The 22,616-nt window shown below is 45.5% G+C and overlaps 1 protein-coding gene across 1 annotated transcript in view; it reads left to right on the forward strand.

Moving 5' to 3' along the window:
• The window catches only part of plb1 (phospholipase B1), a 326,472-nt gene extending 311,506 nt beyond the window's left edge, over window positions 1-14,966 (forward strand). Inside the window, exons 61-62 of the mRNA XM_070884250.1 lie at window positions 10,690-10,764; window positions 14,709-14,966. Of these exons, the coding sequence (XP_070740351.1) occupies window positions 10,690-10,764; window positions 14,709-14,966 (333 nt within the window). The remainder of the gene's footprint in view (window positions 1-10,689; window positions 10,765-14,708) is intronic.
• Window positions 14,967-22,616: the final 7,650 nt, after the last annotated feature.

Here is a 22,616-nt window from a genome sequence, read left to right on the forward strand (position 1 = left end):
TTAGAAGGATGAGAGGGGATCTCATAGAAACATATAAGATTCTGACGGGACTGGACAGGTTAGATGTGGGAAGAATGTTCCCGATGTTGGGGAAGTCCAGAACCAGGGGACACAGTCTGAGGATAAGGCGTAGGCCATTTAGGACTGAGATGAGGAGAAACTTCTTCACTCAGAGAGTTGTTAACCTGTGGAATTCCCTACCACAGAGAGTTGTTGATGCCAGTTCATTGGATATATTCAAGAGGGAGTTAGATATGGCCCTTACGGCTAAAGGGATCAAGGGGTATGGAGAGAAAGCAGGAAAGGGATACTGAGGGAATGATCAGCCATGATCTTATTGAATGGTGGTGCAGGCTCGAAGGGCCAAATGGCCTACTCCTGCACATATTTTCTATGTTCCTATGTTTCTTCCCAGTTCCACCGAATCTTCCCCATCCAGCTTCTGCCAAGCAGCGTTGGCCCATCGCCTGGTACAATCCACAGTGGCAGCTCATGTGCCTCTCCATTATAGGATACTTTGACGTCCGCACTGCCAATAACTGGTATCAGTTCCTTGGTGTAAGTGCGTAGCTTTATCTGAATCGGGCTCAGCTTGGGTCTTTGTGCTTTGTTGTTGCCCCACAGCCTTTCAAATGCCTTCTGGCTCATAATTGACTGACTCGCCTCCGTGTCCAGCTCCATGGATACAGGAACGCCATTTAATTTGACTTTTATCATCATGAGAGGACTTTTTGTGGAGAAGGTGTGCTCCCTCAGGCTGAGTTGCCTCTCTAGCTTGTCCTTTGTGATCCACGCTGGATCGGGACTCTTCTGCTGACTCTACTGCCACATGGTGAGTCGCAGTACATTTGCACATTCGCTGGAGGTGGCCCCTTGTTCTGCAGCTTTTGCACGCATAGTCTTTAAATTGACATTGATGGGCCCCATGATTACCCCTGCAACGCCAGCATTGTGTTAATAATTTCACATTAACACCCCTTGGCGGCCTAGCAGCAGGCATGTAGGCTCTGCTCTGTACAGTTCTTATTAGTTCAACAGTTCTGCCTGAAATCGGCATTATTTTATGTACAGTACTTGCCAGTGAGCTCTGATTCTGGTAGGAAGTCATCTGTATGGTATCGTGACTCAAGGACATCAAGGCCTGGCTTATGGTGATGGCCTTCTTCAGGTCAACGGTTTCCGCAGCCAGTAGCTTGCGAAGGATATCCTCGTGGCCTATGCCCATCACAAAAGCATCTCGCAACGCAACATTCAAAAATCACGTGAATTCACAGGGTCTTAAGTCGGCGACATACTTCGCCACGTCCTGGCCCTCCGGGCGGCGGTTTGTGTAGAAGCGATACCTGGCCATTAAGATGCTCTTCGTTGGTTTGAGGTGTTCCCGAATCAGCATGTGCAGCTCTGCATATGACTTCTCCGTTGGTTTCACTGGTGCAAGCAGATCCCTGATGAGGCCGTAGACCGTGGACCCGCAGCTGGTCAAAAGAATCCGTAGACCGTGGACCCGCAGCTGGTCAAAAGAATCCGTAGACCATAGACCCGCAGCTGGTCAAAAGAATCGTCCTGCATTTTCCTTCCAGTGGCCATGAAGTGCTGGTCAAGCCGCTCGATAAAGGCTTCCCAATCTTCACCCTCTGCATACTTTCCTAAAACACTCATGGCAGCCATGACTGTGTAAAAGTTTGTGATCTGTAACTCGTCGCCAGTTATTATGTCTGCAATTACCATCGAATAACTCCACGAGGCTTTGTACTGTGAGTAAGAGCTGTGTAACTTCAGTCCATTTAATACGACTGTAAAGTGAGGGACAGCATGGCTGACCGCCTTTTATATGCCCCTGCACACCTGGGCAGGTAACCCTTGGGGCCTCCAACAGCAGCGCCCTCAGGTGGTACATTGTACATAGTTACATAGTGAATACAAAGAGTTTGCATACATGACAAGAGGAGGCTCGTATGGAGCATAAACACCAGCATAGATCAGTTGGGCCAAATGGCCTGTTTCTTTGCAGTAAGTACTTTGTAACTTAGTAATTTTGATATTTCTATTCATGCAAAGCATGGCCAATGGAAAAGTGCAGATTTTGTGTGGTACACTAGCTTTTAGTCTACCCTAGGAAATATGCCAATTGTGATTTGCTGTAACACATTGAGAGAGCTATCTAGTGCTCATTGTACTATTCAGTAATTAAAATGCCTCTGGACAGTGCAAGCCATTACTTTTGTATGTTTGATTTTGTTTCCTCACCTCTTCAATGGCTTTTGTATCTATGCAGCATTTAGTGCACAAAGTACTGGCGAAACATGGCAGTTGGGGTTTCATTTCCATGGGTAGCACCTGCTTAACCCATTTGTGTAAAATACATTTTGCGCTATTAAAACACAAACATTAACCTGTATTTTTAAATGATTTAACAACTCCCTTAAAATTATCACGCAAACAGATTAAGCAGAGCAACTTAAACCCCAATATTTTATTTGAATGTTGCTTCATAGCTTTGTGCCACAAATAGTTACATCGAATTACATTGAGTCTACAGCACAGAAATGAGTCATTTGGCCCAACTGGTCGATGCCAGCACCTCAGATGCCTCTTTCCACCGGTGATAGCTTTTTTCTTTGTGAAACCAGTCACTCATTATCCGCCATACTCAGGATAACTTCCAGGTTTCTGGGTTGGTGAGAGTCTGGACTTGGATTACCAGGTAATGGGTTCCAGACTGCTGGTTTGCAATTAATTAGAGAATCACATACATTTCAGCATAGAAGGAGGCTATTGACCCGCTGAACTTATGTCACTGCTTGCTCCACATTGGGCCAATCCCATTTTCCTGCACCCTTTAATTTGTTACGTCTTCAAATGTTTAACTAACTCCCTCTTAAATGTTGCAGTTTCAATAGCCACTGATGCTAATACCTTCCATATGCTAATAAAGCCATGTCTGAAACCATTTTTTTGAACTTTCCCTCCATATGCTTCGAGTACCAATGCTAAGTTTATGTCCCCTTGTTACTGATTCACCAATCAGAAATAATGGGGACAACTTTAATCTAACCCGCCATCGGGAAACTAGTTTTATACCCCCGACCAATTTTAATCGCCATTGAAGTCAATGGGTAGGTGTAAAGCCGGTGTTCCACCAGATGACGTGGGTTCCCCTCCCGGCCAGTTAAACTAAAATTAACCCTGGTCACTCATCATCCCTGTGCTTGCTGACCTACATTGGCTCTCAGACCGGAAATGCCTCAGATTTAAAATTCTCATCCTTGTTTTCAAATCCCTCCATGACCTCACCCCACCCTATTCTGTAACCTGCTCCAGCTGTACCACAACCCTCCGAGTTAACAAAAATGTTTCAAAATTTTGTACACCTCTATTAGATCCCCTTTCATGCAGATGCTCCATTTACTTTCCAGTACTTTAGATGGCGCTGCAACCTAGGAGGGTGTGTCCAGCTGGAGAAAGATACCGTTATCTTTCCTGGCGGTATCTGGACAGAGCAGCTTGCTCCTGCCTGGACAGGCCAGCTATTTGGTCTCTCACGTGCTGGGCTGTATGGACTTTTCCCATTTTAAAGTTGCGAATCACAAATTTGGAAACAAATGAGTACATGTAAGCATGCAGATGTTTTTATGTCACTCGGAATTCTTCCCTGCAAAAAAACCTGCATATCTTGGAAAATACAAAGTATATAAAGTTAGGCATCATTCTGTGATCACGTGCTACGTGAGTACTTGTCGTAATCCCTTGAGTGTAGAAAACTCAGCGGTGATTTAATTGAGATGTTTAAAATTATAAAATAATTCAATAGGGTAGGTAAATGCTGGTGGGGGGAAATCCAGAACAAGAGGGCATCATCTTAAAATTAGAGCTAGGCCAATCAGGAGCAAAACCGGGAAACTTTTTTACACAAAGGCTGCCAGTATCCTAAATCGAATCAAGTCCTGATCACCCATCATCCCCGTGCTTGCTGACCTACATTGGCTCCCGGACCGGAAATGCCTCAAATTTAAAATTCTCATCCTTGTTTTCAAATCCCTCCAACACCTTGCCCCATCCTATCTCTGTAACCTCCTGCAGCTGTACTACAACCCTCCGAGATATCTGCACTCCACCAATTCTGGCCTCTTGCATATCCCTGATTTTAATTGCTCCACCATTGGCAGCCGTGTCTTCAGTTGCCTGGGCCCTAAGCTCTGAAATTACCCCCTAAACCTTTCCGCCTCTCTCTCCACCTTTGACACTCCTTATAACCTAAGGATATTGGGACAATTGGAGCATCAAGACTGAGATCGATAGATTTTTGTCATGTAAGATTTTGTTACGGAGCAAGAGTAGTAAATAAAGTTAAGCTACAGATCAGCCATGATCAAATTGAATGATGGAACAGGCTTGAGGGGCTGAATGGCCTACTCCTGTTCCGATGTTCCTAGATAGTTTAGCCCCAATTCCCTGGCCCACAGCTCCAGTCAAACATGGGCACCTGCCTGTTTCAAGGAATCACCCGTTTAGATAGCACAGGCTGCTTTATGTTGACTTTGTTGTATTTCGGATTGTCAGAGACCAGCAAACATGGTAGTAGTAGGGTGGGCAGTGGCTGGAGGCTGTGGAGACTACATCATCATCATCTTCATCATAGGCAGTCCCTCAGAATCGAGGAAGACTTGCTTCCATTCTAAAAATGAGTTCTTAGATGACTGAACTCCAATACGAGAAATACAGTCCCTGTCACAGGTGGGACAGGCAGTCGTTAAGGGAAAGGGTGGGAGGGACTGGTTTTCCGCACTCTCTTTGCACTGTCTGCGCTTGGTTTCTGCATGCTCTCAGTGATGAGACTCGAGGTGCTCAGCGCCCTCCCGAATGCACTTTGTCTACTTAGGGCGGTCTTTGGCCAGGGACTCTCAGGTGTCGGTGGGGATGTTGCAGCTTATCAAGGAGGCTTTGAGGGTGTCCTTGAAACGTTTCCTCTGCCCACCTTGGGCTCATTTGCCGTGAAGGAGTTCCGAGTTGAGCGCTTGCTTTGGGAGTCACTCAGGCATGCGAACAATGTGGCCTGCCCAGCGGAGCTGATCGAATGCTGGGGATGTTGGCCTGGTCGAGGATGCTAACGTTGGTGCGTCTATCCTCCCAGGGGATTTGCAGGATCTTGCGGGAGACAGCGCTGGTGGTACTTCTCCAGTGCTTTGAGGCGTCTACTGTATATAGTCCATAGGCTAGAACCTCCACTTTTTTTGCATGCTTAACGCCCACTTACCGCCCATTTTACCGCTGAAATGACGTATAATGCCCAGATATTGCCCATTTTGGCACAAAATGGAAAATGATGGGCATTTTTAGGAAACTTATCGCCAAGCGTTACTTTCCCCATGTGCTTATCGCCGGGAAAAAATATTACCGCCTGCCCACTTTTTTGGGACAGGATCATCAGATTGGGCGAAATCAACGCTCATAATATCACCCAGCGTTAATTTCCGCGCTGATTTAATGTCGAGATTCAATAATACCGCCCGCCCACTTTTTTTGTCGTAAAGAGCATATTTACCAAAACTAGCAGCCATGAGATCACCCAGCGTCAATTTCACTATCTCGCACACTTATCGGCCACAATATCACTCGCCCCAAAAAAACGGCCAGAAAAAGTGGAACTAACCAGAACTAATCATAGCATTATGGATGCCATGTTCTAGATCACATGTCGCATCCTTTAAAAGGCTGCTGTGCTTCAACCTCGGTGGAGTTTGGATGTACTCTGCAGGCTGTTGGAGTTGATGTGAACATCTCTACAAACATCTTGACCATACTGTGACCGATTGGAATTGAATAGGTGTCTTCGTCGGGACATTCCTTGTTTGTGACCAAACGGTGGAAAACAGAGAGCTACTGCAAAGGTGCCTGTCCTTTCTCACCCTCTCTTGGTGACCAATTACATGCAGCAAACTCGAGATCACCTAAGGTACGCTCCACTGCATTATGTGCCCAATGTAAGATGTGACAGACTGATGAGGAAGACCAGACGTTACACCCCCCACAAGTACAAGGAGAAGCTAGATGTAGTCCTTACTACTAGGGGGATCAAGGGGTATGGCGAGAAAGCAGGAATGGGGTACTGAGGTTGCATGTTCAGCCATGAACTCATTGAATGGCAATGCAGGCTCGAAGGGCCGAATGGCCTACTCCTGCACCTATTTTCTATGTTTCTATGTCTATGTTTCTAAGCATTCTTACCTCAACTTGCCTGACACCACCTGCCTTTGGAGACTGCGCTTCCACGAAGAGATTATCACTGAGGTATGCCAGCTGATAAGGGGAGATCTGCAGCCTGCCAGCACCATCAGTACTGCACTGTCCGACGAGGTCAAAGTCACAGTGGCACTGTCGTTCTCCGACTCAGGTTCTTTTCAGGCCGCAGCTGGAGACATTTGTGGACTTTCTCAGCATGCCACACAGCGCTGCATTAGACAGGTCACTGAAGCCCTGTACGCACGCAGGAGGGACTTGATCAGCTTCCCTATGACCAGGGAGGCATAGAGTGAGAGGGCTCTAAGATTCTCCAGAATTGCAAACTTCCCTAAGGTGCAGCGAGCAATAGACTGTACGCACATCGCGATGCGGGCACCTTTTTAGGGTGCAGAGGTTTTCAGGAACTGCAAGGGATTCCACTCCCTGAATGTCCAACTGGTTGGTTGACCACCAGAAAATTATAATGGCAGTGAATGCTAAATTTCCGGGCAGCATCCATGAAGCTCACATCCTGCATGAGAGCACTGTATCTGACTTGTTTAACAATGAGCCACAAGGTCAATGCTGGATGCTTGGGGCCAAAGATATGGCCTCGCCACCTGGCTGATGACCCCCCCTGCATGACACCCACACCGAAACCGAGAGGCGATACAACGAGAGCCACAGAGCAACTCGTAATATCGTGGAGAAAACCATTGGAGTGCTGAAGCAGTGCTTTAGATGCCTGGACCACTCAGGAGGCGAACTCCAATACCACCCTGAGCAGGTAGCTCAATTCGTGGTGGTGTGCTCCATGTTGCACAACTTGACTATCAGGAGGGGGCAAGAATTGCCTGTTGCGTCTGACAGTCCACCTCGCCAGAGAGAGGTTAGAGGAGGACGAGGAGACGGTCGCTGACATCAGCCCAGACGATCAGGCTGATGCTGAAACCATGCCCCCGCCCCCCTGTAGACCACATGAAAGGGCCCATGGTGGCAAGATAGCTACAAGAGCCTGACGTCAGGAGCTCATCAATGATCGATTTGCCTGAAAGAACGTTGGTGTTATTTACAAGGCTGACAAACTGCTGGGTGTACAGGTGATACAACAATGGTGGGCATCACCTTGCTGACAGTTAAAGTTTAAGTTGATTGAAGTTAAGTGTAACTATACCCTTTGATGTTAAGGAATCATGAGCATGTAACGGTGCAGCCATCTGAGCCAAGGCGCTACAAGGTTCTGTTAAATTAAAAACATTTAAACCGAACATTAGTCTGAAATCATCAGTATTTCTGTACTAACCAACCTTCATCCCCCCCCCCCCAACCCCCCGGGCTGCTTCTCCCCACCTCTACCTCTTCCGCTTCCCCTCCTGACTCCAAGTCGCCTGGCCGAGGAGCTCCTCAGTCGATGCTTCATTGGCGGGGGGCGGGGTGAGGGAATGCGGGGGTGACACGGCCAAAACACTGCTTGGACGGATATGGGAGAGGACGGTCCTGAGGTGGGAACATGCTCCGAGCCAGAAGCAAGATGTTGCTGCTGGCTCTCATGTGTGGTTGGCAATGGGGGTGCGGCACCTTGGGGTGCCGCGCTCCGGGACCACTGGGAGACCTCTGCCACTAATGTTCCTGGCTACCAGCTCCAGGGCCTCCTCCATCCCTTCCATGTTATATCTTATTTGTTGGTGCGATGATGGAGCCCTGCTTGACCCCAGTCCAGACGTGGATTGGATCCGTTGGTCAGAATCATGGCTTGCATGTCGTTGTGGAGCAGGTGGGGGATGGTGACAAACTTTTGGGAGCAACCAAAATGGACGAGGACGCTCCATAGTCCCTCACGGTTGACAGTGCCAAAGGCCTTTGTGAGGTCAAAGAAGGCCATGTACAAGGGTTGGTGCTGTTCACTGCATTTCTCTTGCAGTTGGCGTGTGGTGAAGATCATGTCCATTGTACCCCTTAATGGACGGAATCCACATTGTGACTCTGGGAGGAGCTCTTCAGCCACAGGGAGAAGACAATTGAGGAGGATTTTTGCGATGACCTTCCCAGTGGCTAACAGCAGGGAGATTCCTCTGTAGTTGCCGCAGTCGGACTTGCCCCCTTTTTTAAAGATGGTCACGATCACGGCATCTTTGAGAACTCCCGGCACGCTCTCCTCCTTCCAGATAAGAGGGATGAGGTCATGCATTCATGCCAATAGTGCTTCTCTGCCATATTTTAGTGCCTCAGTGGGGATTCTATATGCTGCTGATGTCTTGTTCTTGGAGCTGATGGATGGCCTTTTCTACCTCATGCAGGGCTGGGGTTTTGATGAGTTAGTGGTGGATAGCATGCTGCGGGATGGAGTTGAGGTCACTTATGTCGAAGGCAGAGTCTTGGTTAAGTAGATCTTCGAAGTGCTCCTTCTAGCGGGCCCTGACTGCCTCAGTGTCCTTAATGAGTGCCTCTCTGTTCTTGGCCAGCAGGGTGGTGGGGCCTTAGGTACTTGGGCCATAGGTGGACTTAACTGTGGTAAAGAATTCTCACACGTCATGGTTGTCGGCCAGCTGCTGGATCTCCTGTGCTTTCTCCACCCACCATCTATTCTTTAAGTCGCGGGTTTTTTGTTGGACCTCGGTCTTCAGCCAGCTGTAGAGTTGCTTTGCTGCTCCCGAGTTGGGTTGTTGCTTTAGGTTCAGAAATGCCTTGCGCTTGCGGCTTATTAGCTCCTGGACCTCCTGCTCGTTCTCATCAAACCAGTCTTGGTGTTTCTTGGTTGAGTGACTGAGCATCTCTTCGCAGGTACTGGTTATGGTGGCCTTGAGGGGAGACCAGGCGCTGTGGGCATTCTGGGTCTTGGGGTCATCGAGGATCGCCTGGTTGGCAGTGAGGTGCTTGCTGTATAGGGCTTTCTTAACTGGGTCTTTGAGTGCCCTGGCGTTGATTTTTCTGCGGCATTGTTTCTGTTGCCTTCGCTGCTTTGGGGCTATATTGATGTAATGACAGAGTGGATTAGGCGGTGGTCCGTCCAGCAGTCGTTGGCTCCTGTTATGGCGCGGGTGATGCGCATGTCCTTGCAATCCCTTGCTCGGATGATGACATAGTCGAGCAGCTGCCAGTGCTTGGAGCGAGGGTGTTGCCACGATGCCTCTGACGGAACAAAGTGTTGGTGATGACAATCACATGACCTTATTGAATGGCGGAACAAGTTTGAGGGGCCAGCTGGCCTACTTCTGCTCCTATTTCTTATGTTCTTATGTTCTAAATGTCCTGCTACTACTTCCTTAATAATGGACTCCAACATTTTCCCAATGACAGATGTTAGGCTAACTGGTCTATAGTTTTCTGCTTTCTGTCTCCCTCCTTTCTTGAATAGGGTCATTACATTTGCGGTTTTCCAATCCAGGGAATTTTGGGACCTCTCCAAAATCCAGGGAATTTTGATAGATTACAACCAATGCATCCACTATCTCTGCAGCCACTTCTTTTACGACCCTAAGATGCAGGCCATCAGGCCCAGGAGACTTGTCTACCATTAGTCCCATTAGTTTGTCTTGTACTTTTTCTCTACTGATCGTGATTGTTTTAAGTTCCCCCTCCCTATAGCCCCTTGATTATCTATTATTATTGGGATGCTTTTAGTGTCTTCTACAATGAAGACCAATACAAAATATTTGTTCAAAGTCTCTGCTATTTCCCTGTTTTCCATTATTAACCAACATTTACTTTAGCTACTCTCTTCCATTTTATATACCTGTCGAAACTCTTACTGTCTGTTTTTATATTTCATGCTAGGTTACTCTTATAATCTATCTTCTCTCTCTATTATTTTTTTAATCGTCCTTTGCTGTTTTTTTTAAAAATTTCCCAATCCTATTGTCGACCACTAATCTTTGCAACATTGTATGCCTTTATTTTTAATTTGATACCATCCTTAACTTACTTAGTTAGCCAGGGATGGTTCATCCTTCTCTTAGAGTCTTTCTTTCTCACTGGAATATATCTTTGCTGAGAGTTATGAAACAGCTCCTTAAATATCTGACACTGCTTATCTACCGTCTTACCATTTAATCTGTTTTCCCAGTCCACTTTAGCCAACTCTGTCTTCATACCTTTGTAATTGCCTTTATTTAAGTTCTGGACACTAGTTTGAGACCCAAGCTTCTCACCCTTGATCTGAATTTACCAGATCTACAATAGCCTGCTCCCTGGTTGGTTCCACAACATATTGTTCTAAGAAATCATCCCGGATACACTCTATGAACTCATCCTCAGGGCTACCTTTTCCAATTTGATTTATCCAATCTATATGAAGATTAAAACTGCCCATGATTATTGCCGTACCTTTCTTGCAAGCCTCTAGTATTTCTTGATTTATACTTTGTCCTACCTCTGTCATACTATGTGCCTACCTCTCTCCTCATTCTCAGTCAGACATGTGCAGTGAGTTATATTTACTAAGTGTGCTTTATTCCATTTATCTTCCTGCAGCTGGAGCCAATTGGATACAAGCAAAATTACAACAATTTCACCCATGACCGAACCAAGCTGAAATGTCCTAGCTCTGTAAGTAAAGTGGCTTTATAAACTGGCTTATAAACTTGATTGGCAACTACTCTAGAATCGGTTTAGAACTACTTCTAGTTCACTCATGTATAGTATCGGTTCACAACTTCTAGTTCACACTTTGGCCGCGATTTCCCCTACAGTCTGTCAAAAAAAAAAATTCCCACCCGACCCGCCACCAAATGCACCCACTAACTGCCCCCCCCCGAAAAATTCCCCCCATAGTGTGCAACATAACGCACCATGAAATGCATTGCCATTATTTTACTGATTAAAACATGAGCACACACCATAGCTCATTGAACATTGGTTCTACCAGTTGCTGGTGCAGAGTTTCAACAACAGCAATTGGCTTCTCTGCAGCTGTAGGTCTGAAGCCCAGATATGTGAGCACCCGATTACATACCCAGCAGCCAGCTAATGCTTCCCTTTGCTGTCATTTCACGTGTCAGGATTTCCTCATCAGCCACACAATGGACATTTGCCTTCAATGTGGTCTCCCCACTACACCTTAGGAACAGAACATGTTAAAAGGTTGTAACACAGATCAGGTTTCAGATAACTTTCAGAAGCCTTTTGTGCTTCACTCCCATGCTTTCAGTTGTCATCTGAACCCCAAGGACAAGTTACAGCTCTTTTATTTATTAAAATTATTTCTAACTACTGTTCAGTCAAACCAAATCACTTCAGTATGAATAGTGTAGTATCACACATAGTCGTTTTTTAAAATTCCTTCAAGAGATGTGGGTGTTTCTGGCAACACCAACATTTAGTGCCCATCCCTATTTGCCCTTGAGAAGATGGTGGTGAGCCGTCTTCTTGAACCGCTGCAGTCCGTGTGGTGTGAAGGTACCCCCACAGTGCTGTTAGGGGGTTCCAGGATTTTGACTTGGCGATGAAGAGGGAACGGCGATATACTTCTAAGTCAGGATGGTGTGTGACTTGGAGGGGAATGTGGAGGTGGTATTCCCATGTGAGTGCTGTCCTAGTCCTTCTAGGTGGTAGAGGTCGTGGGTTTGGGAGATGCTGCCGAAGAAGCCTTGGCGAGTTGCTGCATTGCTTCTTGAAGATAGTACGTACTTACTGCAGCCACAGTGCCGTCGGTGGTGGAGGGAGTGAATGTTTAAGGTGGTGGATGGGGGAGCCAATCAAGTACACTGCTTTGTCCTAGATGGTGTCAAGCTTCGAGAGTGTTGTTGGAATTGCACTCATCCAGGCAAGTGAAGAGTATATCATAGAATCATAGGAATTTACAGCACGGAAGGAGGCCATTTTGGCCCATCGTGTCCGCGCCAGCTGACAAAGAACTATCCAGCCTAATCCCACTTTCCAGCTCTTGGTCCATAGCCTTGTAGGTTATGGTACTTCAAGTGCATATCCAGGTACTTTTTAAATGTGGTGAGGGTTTCTGTCTCTACCATCCTTTCAGGCAGTGAGTTCCAGACCCCCACCCTCTGGGTGAAAACATTTCCCCTCAAATCCCCTCTAAACCTCCTACTAATCACTTTAAATCTATGCCCACTGGTTGTTGACTTCTCTGCTAAGGGAAATAGGTCCTTCCTATCCACCCTAGCTAGGCCCCTCATAAATAAGTTCACCCCTCAGCCTCCTCTGTTCCAAAGAAAACAATCCCAGCCTATCCAATCTTTCCTGCAAACTTCTTAATCATATCCCCTACATTCAAGTCTAAATCATTGATATATACCACTAAAAGCAAGGGACCTTGTACTGAGTGCAGCGAAACCCCACTGGAAACAGCCTTCCAGTCACAAAAACACCCATCGACCATTACCCTTTGCTTCCTGCCTCTGAGCCAATTTTGGATCCAACTTGCCACTTTGCCCTGGATCCCATGGGCTTTTACTTTCGTGACCAGTCTGCCATGTGAGACCTTATCAAAAGCCTTGCTAAAATCCATATAGACTACATCAAACTCACTGCCCTCATCGACTCTCCTCATTACCTTCTCAAAAAATTCAGTCAGGTTAATCAGACATGATCTTCCCTTAACAAATCCATACTGACTGTCCTTGATTAATCTGTCTAAATAAAGATTTATCCTGATCCTCAGAATGTTTGCAATAATTTTCCCACCACCGAGGTTAGGCTAACTGGCCTGTAATTACTCGGTCTATCCTTTTTTCCCTTTTTAAACAACGGTAAAACGTTAGCAGTCCTCCAGTCCTCTGGCACCACACCTGTAGCCAGAGAGGATTGGAAAATGATGGTAAGAGCCTCTGCTATTTCTTCTCTTGCATCCCTTAACAGCCTGGGATACATTTCATCCGGGCCTGCAGATGGAACCACTTTTAAAGATGCTAAACCCCATATTACATCCTCTCTCACTATGTTTATTTAATCTACTATTTCACACACCTCCTCCCTGATTGCAACGTCTGCATCGCCCCTCTCTTTTGTGAAATCAGACGCAAAGTATTCATTAAGAACCATACCCACGTCTTCCGCTTCCACACACAGATTACCTTTATGGTCTCTAATAGGCCCTCTAATTGGAGTATTCCATCACACTCCTGATTTGTGCCTTGTAGATGGTGGAAAGGCTTTGGGGGGTCAGGAGGTGAGACACTCGTCGCAGCCTCTGACCTGCTCTTGTTGCCACAGTATTTATGTGGCTGATCTAGTTAAATTCCTGGTCAATGTTGACCCCCTAGGATGTTGATGGTGGAGGATTCTGTGATGGTAATGCCGTTGAATGTCAAGGGAGGTGGTTAGACTCTCGCTTGTTGGAGATAGTCATTGCCTGGCACTTGTGTGGCGTGAATGATACTTGCCACTTATCAGCCCAAGCCTGAATGTCATCCAGACCTTGCTGTAAGTGGGCATGGACTACTTCATTATCTGAGGAGTTGCAAATAGCACTGAACACTGTGCAGTCATCAGTGAACATCCCCACTTCTGACCTTATGGTGGGGGGGGGGGAAGGTCATCGATGAAGCAGCTAAAGATGGTTGGGTCTAGGACATGGCCCTGAGGAACTCCTGCAGCGATGTCCTGGGGCTGTGATGATTGACCTTCAACCACCACAACTATTTTTCTTTGTGCTAGGTATGACTCCAGCCAGTAGAGAGTTTTTCCCCTGATTCCCATTGATTTCAGTTTTACTAGGGCCCCTTGGTCAAATGCTGCCTTGATGTTAAGGGCAGTCACTATCACCTAACCTGCTAGTTACAGCATGGAAATAGGCCTTTCAGCCCAACCAGTCCATGTTGGTGTTTACCCGCCACGTGAACAAACAGTCCTCATCACATTCACCCACCCTGTCCCCATATCCCGTCATCCCTTTTCCTGCATCTATCTATCCAATCTAATCTTCAATGTTGACATAATTTCTGCCTCAACCACTGTCCTTGGAAGTGCATTTCTCAGCCTCTCAACTCTCTGTGTGAAGAAGTTTCTCCTGCCTTCGGATCTAAATCTCTTACATTTAATCTTATATCCATGGCCCACTCAACGACTGGAAACATTCTGCCTCTAGCTACGCTATCATACCCTTCGATAATTTTAGACACTCCTATCTCATGGCCACGTAATCTGCATTGTTCTAATGAAAAAAGCCCTATTTAAGAGCATGACATTGATTTTATTCTAAAACATCATGGAAAATTTTTGTGAGTATATTTTTCTCTGTACTAAAGGGTAAATGATGCATATCTAAATTCTGATTCTACTGCAAGGAATTGTTATTCAAATATTAAGTACATATGCAACCTCCCGATACAGATAGACCAAGATATAAAGTATTATTTTAATGTCACACCGAGACTATGTGCTCCAGCTCTCTATAACACAAGCCTTTAATGGGCAGTTGCCCTCATCAGGTAATGGATTATATAACCTCACAACCGTATGCAACAATAACTCAATTACAAAAATAAATGTAATGTAATAGAGTTATCCAAATCACTTATATTTGTTTTCTCTAGGAGGCACCTTATGTGTTCACACGTAGAAACAGTGCAGTACAACCAGAAGACACCTCCAGAAATCCTACACCAACAACAGTGACCACTACAGCTCATGCAGTGCCTGTGGCGGAGCAAAAGGTTTGGGCTGCTGTTCTAATAACCATTGCTGGAATGATCGTAGGGGCAGCGCTGGTCCTGGCCATTGCAAAGCTGACATCACGGAAATACAGAAAGCAGCATGAAAAACCACTTGAATTAAATGGAAGTAAACTATAAAAAAATTGGAAAAAAAATTAAAAACTGTTTACTTGGTGTTTTACTGGAAAAATACATAGCAGTATAGTAACAGTTGAGGTAGCAGAAGGCCTTTCGGTCCATCGAACACACCCATCCACTATATTCCCTTGGGGCTTTTCTAATAACACTGGTTCCCATTTGTTGACAAGAATCTGTCTAGTTCCTCCTTTTAAACCCATGTTTTCTTGTTCCATCACCCACCTGTTCCACATGCTTACCACCCTTTGAGTAAAATAGCTCCTCCTGCATTTCCTATTTTCATTTTATCGTCCTTAATTTATAAATATGACCCATTGGTGGCTGGATTTTCGAGCAGCTTGACCCTCCGCGGCGAAAACCCGGTCACGATCCTTGGTTCCTTGTTTGCGGCGGTGCCGCCAGGGAGAGCTGCGCCGGAAGTATAATGACTTGGATTGCGTTACCATCCGAGTTTCGGCATTCACCCAATCCGTGACGCCAGATAAAACCTTGCGGTGCAGCCCTGCCAGCAGCGGTAAGTTGGAAAACCTGAAAAAAAAAGTAAGTTACAGTTTGTATTTTTTAATTTTTTTGCAGCGATTTGTTAGGTAAAGGTCTTGGTAACCTTTTTTTAAAAAAAATTCTCTTCCCATCATCATAGGCAGTCCCTCGTAATCGAGGAAGACTTGTTTCCACTCTAAGAGTGAGTTCTCAGGTGATTACAATCTCTGTCACAGGTGGGACAGACAGTGGTTGAAGGAAAGGGTGGGTGGGACTGGTTTGGCGCACGTTCGTCTGCTGCCTGCGCTTGGTTTCTGTATGCTCTCGGCGATGAGACTCGAGGTGCTCAGCGCCCTCCCGGATGCACTTCCTCCACTTAGGGCAATTTTTGACCAGGGACTCCCAGGTGTCGATGGGGATGTTGCATTTTATCAAGGAGGCTTTGAGGGTGTCCTTGAAACATTTTCTCTGCCCACCTGGGGCTCGCTTGCCGTGCCGGAGTTCTGAGTAGAGCGCCTGCTTTGGGAGTCTTGTGTCAGGCATGCGAACAATGTGGCCTGCCCAGCGGAGCTGGTCGAGTGTGGTCAGTGCTTCGATGCTGGGGATGTTGGCCTGATCGAGGACACTACCGTTGGTGCATCTGTCCTCCCAGGGGATTTTCAGGATCTTGCGGAGACATCATTGGTGGTATTTCTCCAGCGATTTGAGGTGTCTACTGTATATGGTCCATGTCTCTGAGCCATACAGAAAGGCGGGTATCTCCACAGCCCTGTAGACCATGAGCTTGGTGGCAGATTTGAGAGCCTGATCGTCGAACACTCTTTTCCTCAGGCAGCCGAAGGCTTCGCTGGCGCACTGGAGGTGGTGTTGAATCTCATCGTCGATGTCTGCCCTTGCTGATAATAGGCTCCTGAGGTATGGAAAGTGGTCCAGGTTGTCAAGGCGTCTCTCACAGCGCTCCCGGCCCCGCATTAAAGTAGGCGAGGATCGCGTTTTTGTATTCCAAATAATTCTGGAACGCTTCTCTTTGCGATGTGCCACACCAAGTACCGAAAGTTAAGCTGTAAATCGGTAACACAGCAAAAACGGTAATTTTCACGTATCGCTTACGTTTTCGCCCAAAAATGAAGAAACCTGAAAATCCAGCCCCTTAAACTCAGTACACGGCAGGAAAGCTTACTTGGATCCAATTTTTCCAAACCTTTCATAATTTGAAACACTTCTATTAGATCCCTTCTGTTTTCTCTTTTCATGAGTGAAAAGACCCAGGATGTTCAATCTCTCCTCACGTTGTTCTGTTACATTCTGGGATTAACCGTGTAGCTCTTCTCTGTACCCTTTCCAATCACTGAACATCCTTTTTGAAATAGTGAGACCAAAACTGCTCTCAGTGCTCCAGTTGTGGTCGGCCAGGGCCAAATACAGTTTTAAAATTACCTCTCTGGATTTACATGTTCTACCCCTTACTATGCAGTCCAACATTCAGTTTACTTTTTTAGCAGCCCAGGATCATTATGCTGACAGTGTCAATGACCTGACAACTAAAACCCCAAGAACTCTCTCCTGCTCCGATACCTCAAGTGCAATCCCCTTTTAGCTCGTAATCCACATCAATCTTCCCTCTGCCAAATCTCATAACCTTACATTTCTCTGCATATTCCCTGCCCACTGGTCGAGCTTGTCTCATAATTTGGTCTGTTCTGAGGGAGAGTTTTATTAGCCCTTTTTCAGGAGCGAATTAAGGACTATTTTGGTCAATGTTAAGTTATTTTCCTGCCTTCCTTCCACATCCATTTTGCATGTCGTAGTGTTAATTTCCTTGCCGTCACATTTTCACCCGAAAAAAAGGCAGAAAAGGGTATGAGATTTGGTTCTACTCACTTTGCACAGATCAAGAAGTCAACTGATTTTCCTGTGGAGAGCTGTTCCTGCCAGTCAGAGCTCCTGCCTGAAGCAGGAGAGAATTCCCTTTGCACGTTAAATAAAGGGGCGTGTCAGGGCGTTGTGCCATTTATTTGTCCTGCAGGGTTGTGAAACCAAGTTCCCAACATGCACATGGAAACTTGGTGAGAAGGAACATTAATTCATCCTCCTATATCCCTCCACTCAACCCTGTTCTCCAGTTAACAGGTCCTCTGCTCCACAGCACAGGGACTGTGACGTCAGAATGGAAGGAGAATCGCTATGGAGTTATTAAGAAGTTAATAGTTCATAGTCTCAAAATTGCTAAATATACGACCGATTTCTTGATGGGACTATCCAGGGACTGGCAGGTGCAGTCATGTCTTATCGTTTACACATCACAAACTACATCATGCTGCCTCTTCCCATTTGGTTTCTTTATCAAGGAAGCAATCTTCTTCCAGATTTTGAAGTAAATAGCAAATAATATACTTGACCTTGATCGATGACTTTCAGTTTCAACCTTCATTTGTTCGGCCTATCCTCAAATTCCTAGTACAGTGAATGTGGCCATCAGTTCTGTAAAGCTGGAACCAATACTTGGAACCTGAGCGACACGACTTCATTCTTAGAGTTTGCTAAGTAAGCAAAATAAAATTATTTTATTTTTTTATTTGATGAAAATAAATGGTACCATTCTCATTCTGTGCCTAAGTCGCAGGTCTTCAGTGGTTTAAGCATAATATTGTCTTCGTTTACATAATTCTTTTTCAACTTTGAAACAACTGTTGATTTTATAATGTAACAATAGTGCAAAACTTTAATGGCCAGCAGGTGGTGCTATTTACTAAGACAAGGTGGATTCATCCTCAACCAAATGAAGCAGGTCAGAGTTTCAAAGCACACATTGACAAGGAACAAACTCAAAATACTGCAGGCCAGACAGCATCTGTAGAGAGAGATAAATCGAGATAACGTTTCAGGCCTGATGAAAAGTCATCGACCCGAAACGTTGGCCTCGATATTTACCGAGGGATGAGTTCGGAGCGGAGTTATGGTCGGGAAACCCAGAAGTACGAGTTTTCCCGAACACCGGGAAGTTTTAACTTGTTTCTCCCGGTTTCCCGCCCGACAGCCAGCCTGATAGTAGGGCGGGAAATCCTGTGGCACAGGGCTGCATCTGCAGAGCAGGTAGGTCTAGTGGTGGTGGAGGATAAGATTGTGGGAGGATCACAGGGGGGCCCGATGATCACGGGGGAGTAGGGGCCCAATCGGGGTCAGACAGCTTGTTGGACCTGAAGGAAGCACTCCTGCTCATCCTGTCCCACATGCAGTGCTGTTTAGGCAATTACCTGGTGGACCCAGCCCTTCGTGTCTCCTTTAACCTGCTGTGCCGACTATGGTTAAAAATAGAAAGCTTGTTAAAATGGAGATGTACAGCCTCCTTAAAAAGGTTTTAGCGACCAGCCCACCTCCTGAGAGCGGACTGGTTGCTCCCCCTTGTCTCACCTGCGTTAAAACCAGAAGTGGGAGGGTTCGAGAAGTGTTGGGTTCCGATTTGAAATTTTTAACATTTTAACTTCCCACCCAACCCGACTGTATTTGGGGGTTAAAATTACCCCGTAATTCTGTTTCTCTCACCACAGAGGCTGAGTGTTTCCAGCATTTTGTCACGAAATTTGCGGTCAGTGGCGAAACAAAGGTGTTCGCCGCTAGCCCTGAAGGAAGCTTTGCACAAAGAACTTACAATCTCTGTTTTCCGACATGTATTTCAAATCAATGGAGTAGAGTGGGGATCCCCTAGTGCGAGCCACTGTGACGTCAATGAGCTGTCTAAGCAGCCAATCAAAACGCAGAATTCTCAGACAGCGAACCAGGAAGCGAGTAAGCTCTTAAAATTCTAACTTTTTAAGAGCAAAACAAAGATTGATGCTCTCACATGGGGAAAAGGCAAGCCTGAAATAAAGATGAACACTTTTAAAAAAAAATTAAAACTTTTTTTTAAGTTTCTTAAAACATTTTATTTTTATTTAAATGGATAAATTTGACAAAGCACAAAATTAAAATTAGTTTTTCAGGCCCATAACCTTTGTTCAGCAGTCAATGCGTTGTTAAAACCTGTTATACCTAATCCTTTTGGGTCTAACCTTTAGTGGGGAATTTAATAGCGTAATTACTGCGGAAGAGCTGAAGTTTTCGTCAGTTTCCCTGATTTGGGTGATTACACTGATTCCCGGCTCTGTGTGGGGTGGGGGTGGCTGGGCACAGTGCAGCCTGTGGAGGAGCAGTGAATGACAAACAGCAACTTCAGGCTTTCTGCATACGCATGGGCTAAACCCCAAAATTGCAGTCAGTTTCAAAGACGAAATGATGGCGAGCGCTGACTGTTCGCCATCATCCAGACCGCAAATTCTGGGCCATTATGTTTCTATTATTGATAAAGACCTTGATTTATTTCAAGGAGAGATTAAATGAATACTAAGTTAATTACATGATAATTAGTTCAAATGAACTTCTAAACCCTGAGAGCCTCGAGTAAATGATCTGAACCCTGAATGTGACTGCTGCTGTAAATACACTGCTGGGATAGAGTTTCCACTTTGGGGGCAATCAGCAATCTGGACGCAAATTGTGCTTGAAATTGCCCTAGTTTTCCGAAGTCAAGACGTAAAATCTTCAATAAACCAGCACAATCTGGCAGTATTTTAGAAGATAATTTGCATTTGAAAATGTTCCTTGATATATTTATGAGTGGTAACCCAGTGGTTTGATTAATACAGCTGAAAATGGTTTATCACAAAAAATAAGCTCTTTTAATACCTAGTCTACCGTGAGTGAGTAACCTGACTTTAAATAACTAAAAATGATTTTTTTTAACTATACAGAACCATTTAATAGTTCCATTGGTGCACAGTAGTCAGTTTTTTCGTAAATTAAATATTTTAAAACTTTTAATAGGTGCCCATGCAGCTAATAAAAGGCTTAATTTTAAGAGCCTCCTCGAAGTCCCGCAAACATGCGCAATTGGCAGAAACTTACCATGCTGATTAATTCGATCTGGGGGTGTGGCCAGTTTTGTGGGCAGGGCTGGCTCCAGCGCGATGTTTTTTAAACCAACACAAAAGATCACGGAAATTCGATTTGAGCCGAACATAACTTGCATTTGAAATTCCTCGATCTTTTGCCAATTTCGGGTGAATTGTGCTGGAAAAACCAGCACAACCTAGCGGAATCTCTACTCCACTATCTATTATTTATATCTTCTACAAGATAGTAATATTACATAGAATTACATAGCAATTACAGCATAGAAATAGGCCATTCGGCCCAACGGGTCTATGCCGGTGTTTATGCTCCACATGAACATATGTCTCATGTGTTTATCTAGCTTCCCCTTAAAGATGAAATCAAAGTTACTTGTGTGATGTGATTTTAATTCGGTGCAGAAACTTTGCAAATCCATTGACGATGAAAGTAAACCATGCCATATGACGTAGAATAGAGAAGCTTTGTGACCTTGTGACGTAGGACCTAACAGTATATTGGATCATCGAACAGGATTCAGGTATTACCAGATTATTTTTAATAGTAGGTTACTGGGAGAAAAAGAACGTATTTATAATCTGCTCTCGCCCTGAAATTAACTCTTACATATAGATTTGTTTTACAATGATATCTTTATTTACATCTCATTGGTCCATGTAGTATAGTAAGATTGGGATTGCTCAGTTCACAAACCTCTGACCCACCTGCTGTATGTACAGTAATAAGCTTTGCCTGTTCTTAGGCCAGCTACTCAGCACAATGTCTGACAAGCAGTAGTGCGTAATGGATGAAGAGGAAAAAAAAACTGAAAACGTTTCACCTCAAACACCACCCTCCCCCTCTTCCCCCACCCCAGCAAATGGTCTGTTGGGGGAGCAAAGACCAGTACTAGTAGTAAATGTGTAGACATGCTGCATCATTTTCCACAACAGTAAACTACTCCAACCCCCATCAGCATACTGTAGCTCTAGCACTGACCTGCTGGAAGGTCTGTATTTCAATCTGCAGCCTGATCACCAACCCAGCACCAAAGCTAACCTCAGCTAGAACAAAGCTGGCCTTGGCCTCATGAAAGGTTTGTATGTCTACCTGTAACCTCCCCTCCGCCTCCCCCACCTCCAACATCAACTGCAACCGCAACTTCAAAAAGGTAGTACGTGATGAACCCATGGAAAATCTACATATCAGTTGCTCCTAACCTATTGTTAGGTATCAATGGATATGGAGCTAAGGTGGGTAAATGGAGTTCAGATGCAGATCAGCCATGATCTAATTGAATGGCGGAGTAGGTGCAAGGGGCTAAATGGCATATTCCTGTTCCTGTTATGTATGTAAACATTCCCAATGTGTAAGACTTGCCACCAGAGGGCGCACCTGTGAGAGACCCAAGGCTCACCTGCACACCCTGGGCAAGCAGGTATAAAAGGCAGTCTACCATGCTGCCTCCGCACTCTGGAGTTACAATAAAGAGACCAAGGTCACAACAGTTTGAGCTTAAGATATACAGTCTTGTGGAGTTATTCTAAACGAGTAATAGATCATGAACTTTCACGCAGTTATGGCTGCCATTGGTATTCTTGAGAGATTTGTTGAGGGTGATGACTGGGAAGCCTTCGTTGAGCGTCTTGACCAGTACTTCATGGCCAACGATCTGCAAAAGGCAGAAACTGCAATCAAGCGCAGGGCGATTCTCTTCACTGTTTGTGGGTCCACGATATATGGCCTCATCAAAAATCTGCTAGCACCGATGAAACTAACGGACAAGACATATGAAGAGTTGTGCATGCTGGTTCGGGAACACCTCAAGCCGAAGGAGAGCATCTTGATGGCCAGGTGTCGCTTTTTTACGCACCACCGCTCCGAGGGCCAGGACGTGGCGAGCTATGTCGCCTTGCAGGACCGTGCGTATTTGCTGGATTTTTGGGGAAGTGTTGCTGGACTTTTTCGTGCTTGGAATTGGGCACGAGGTCATTCTTCGCAAACTGCTGTCTGCCGAATCCCTAGATCTGAGCAAGGCCATCACGACAACCCAGGCTTTTATGTCCACGAACGATGACACTAAACAGATATCATTGCAGCATCGGAACTCACTGGCAAGTACTGTGCATAAAATAACGCCTTCAGCAGGCAGAACTGTATATGGCAGGGCCTACACGCCTGCAGAGGCCAGACCTAGGATGACTCAGAGTCCGCCGTGGGGCGTGAATGCGAATCAATTAGCAC

Source organism: Pristiophorus japonicus, chromosome 7, assembly GCF_044704955.1.
Source record: "Pristiophorus japonicus isolate sPriJap1 chromosome 7, sPriJap1.hap1, whole genome shotgun sequence".
NCBI lineage: Eukaryota > Metazoa > Chordata > Chondrichthyes > Pristiophoridae > Pristiophorus > Pristiophorus japonicus.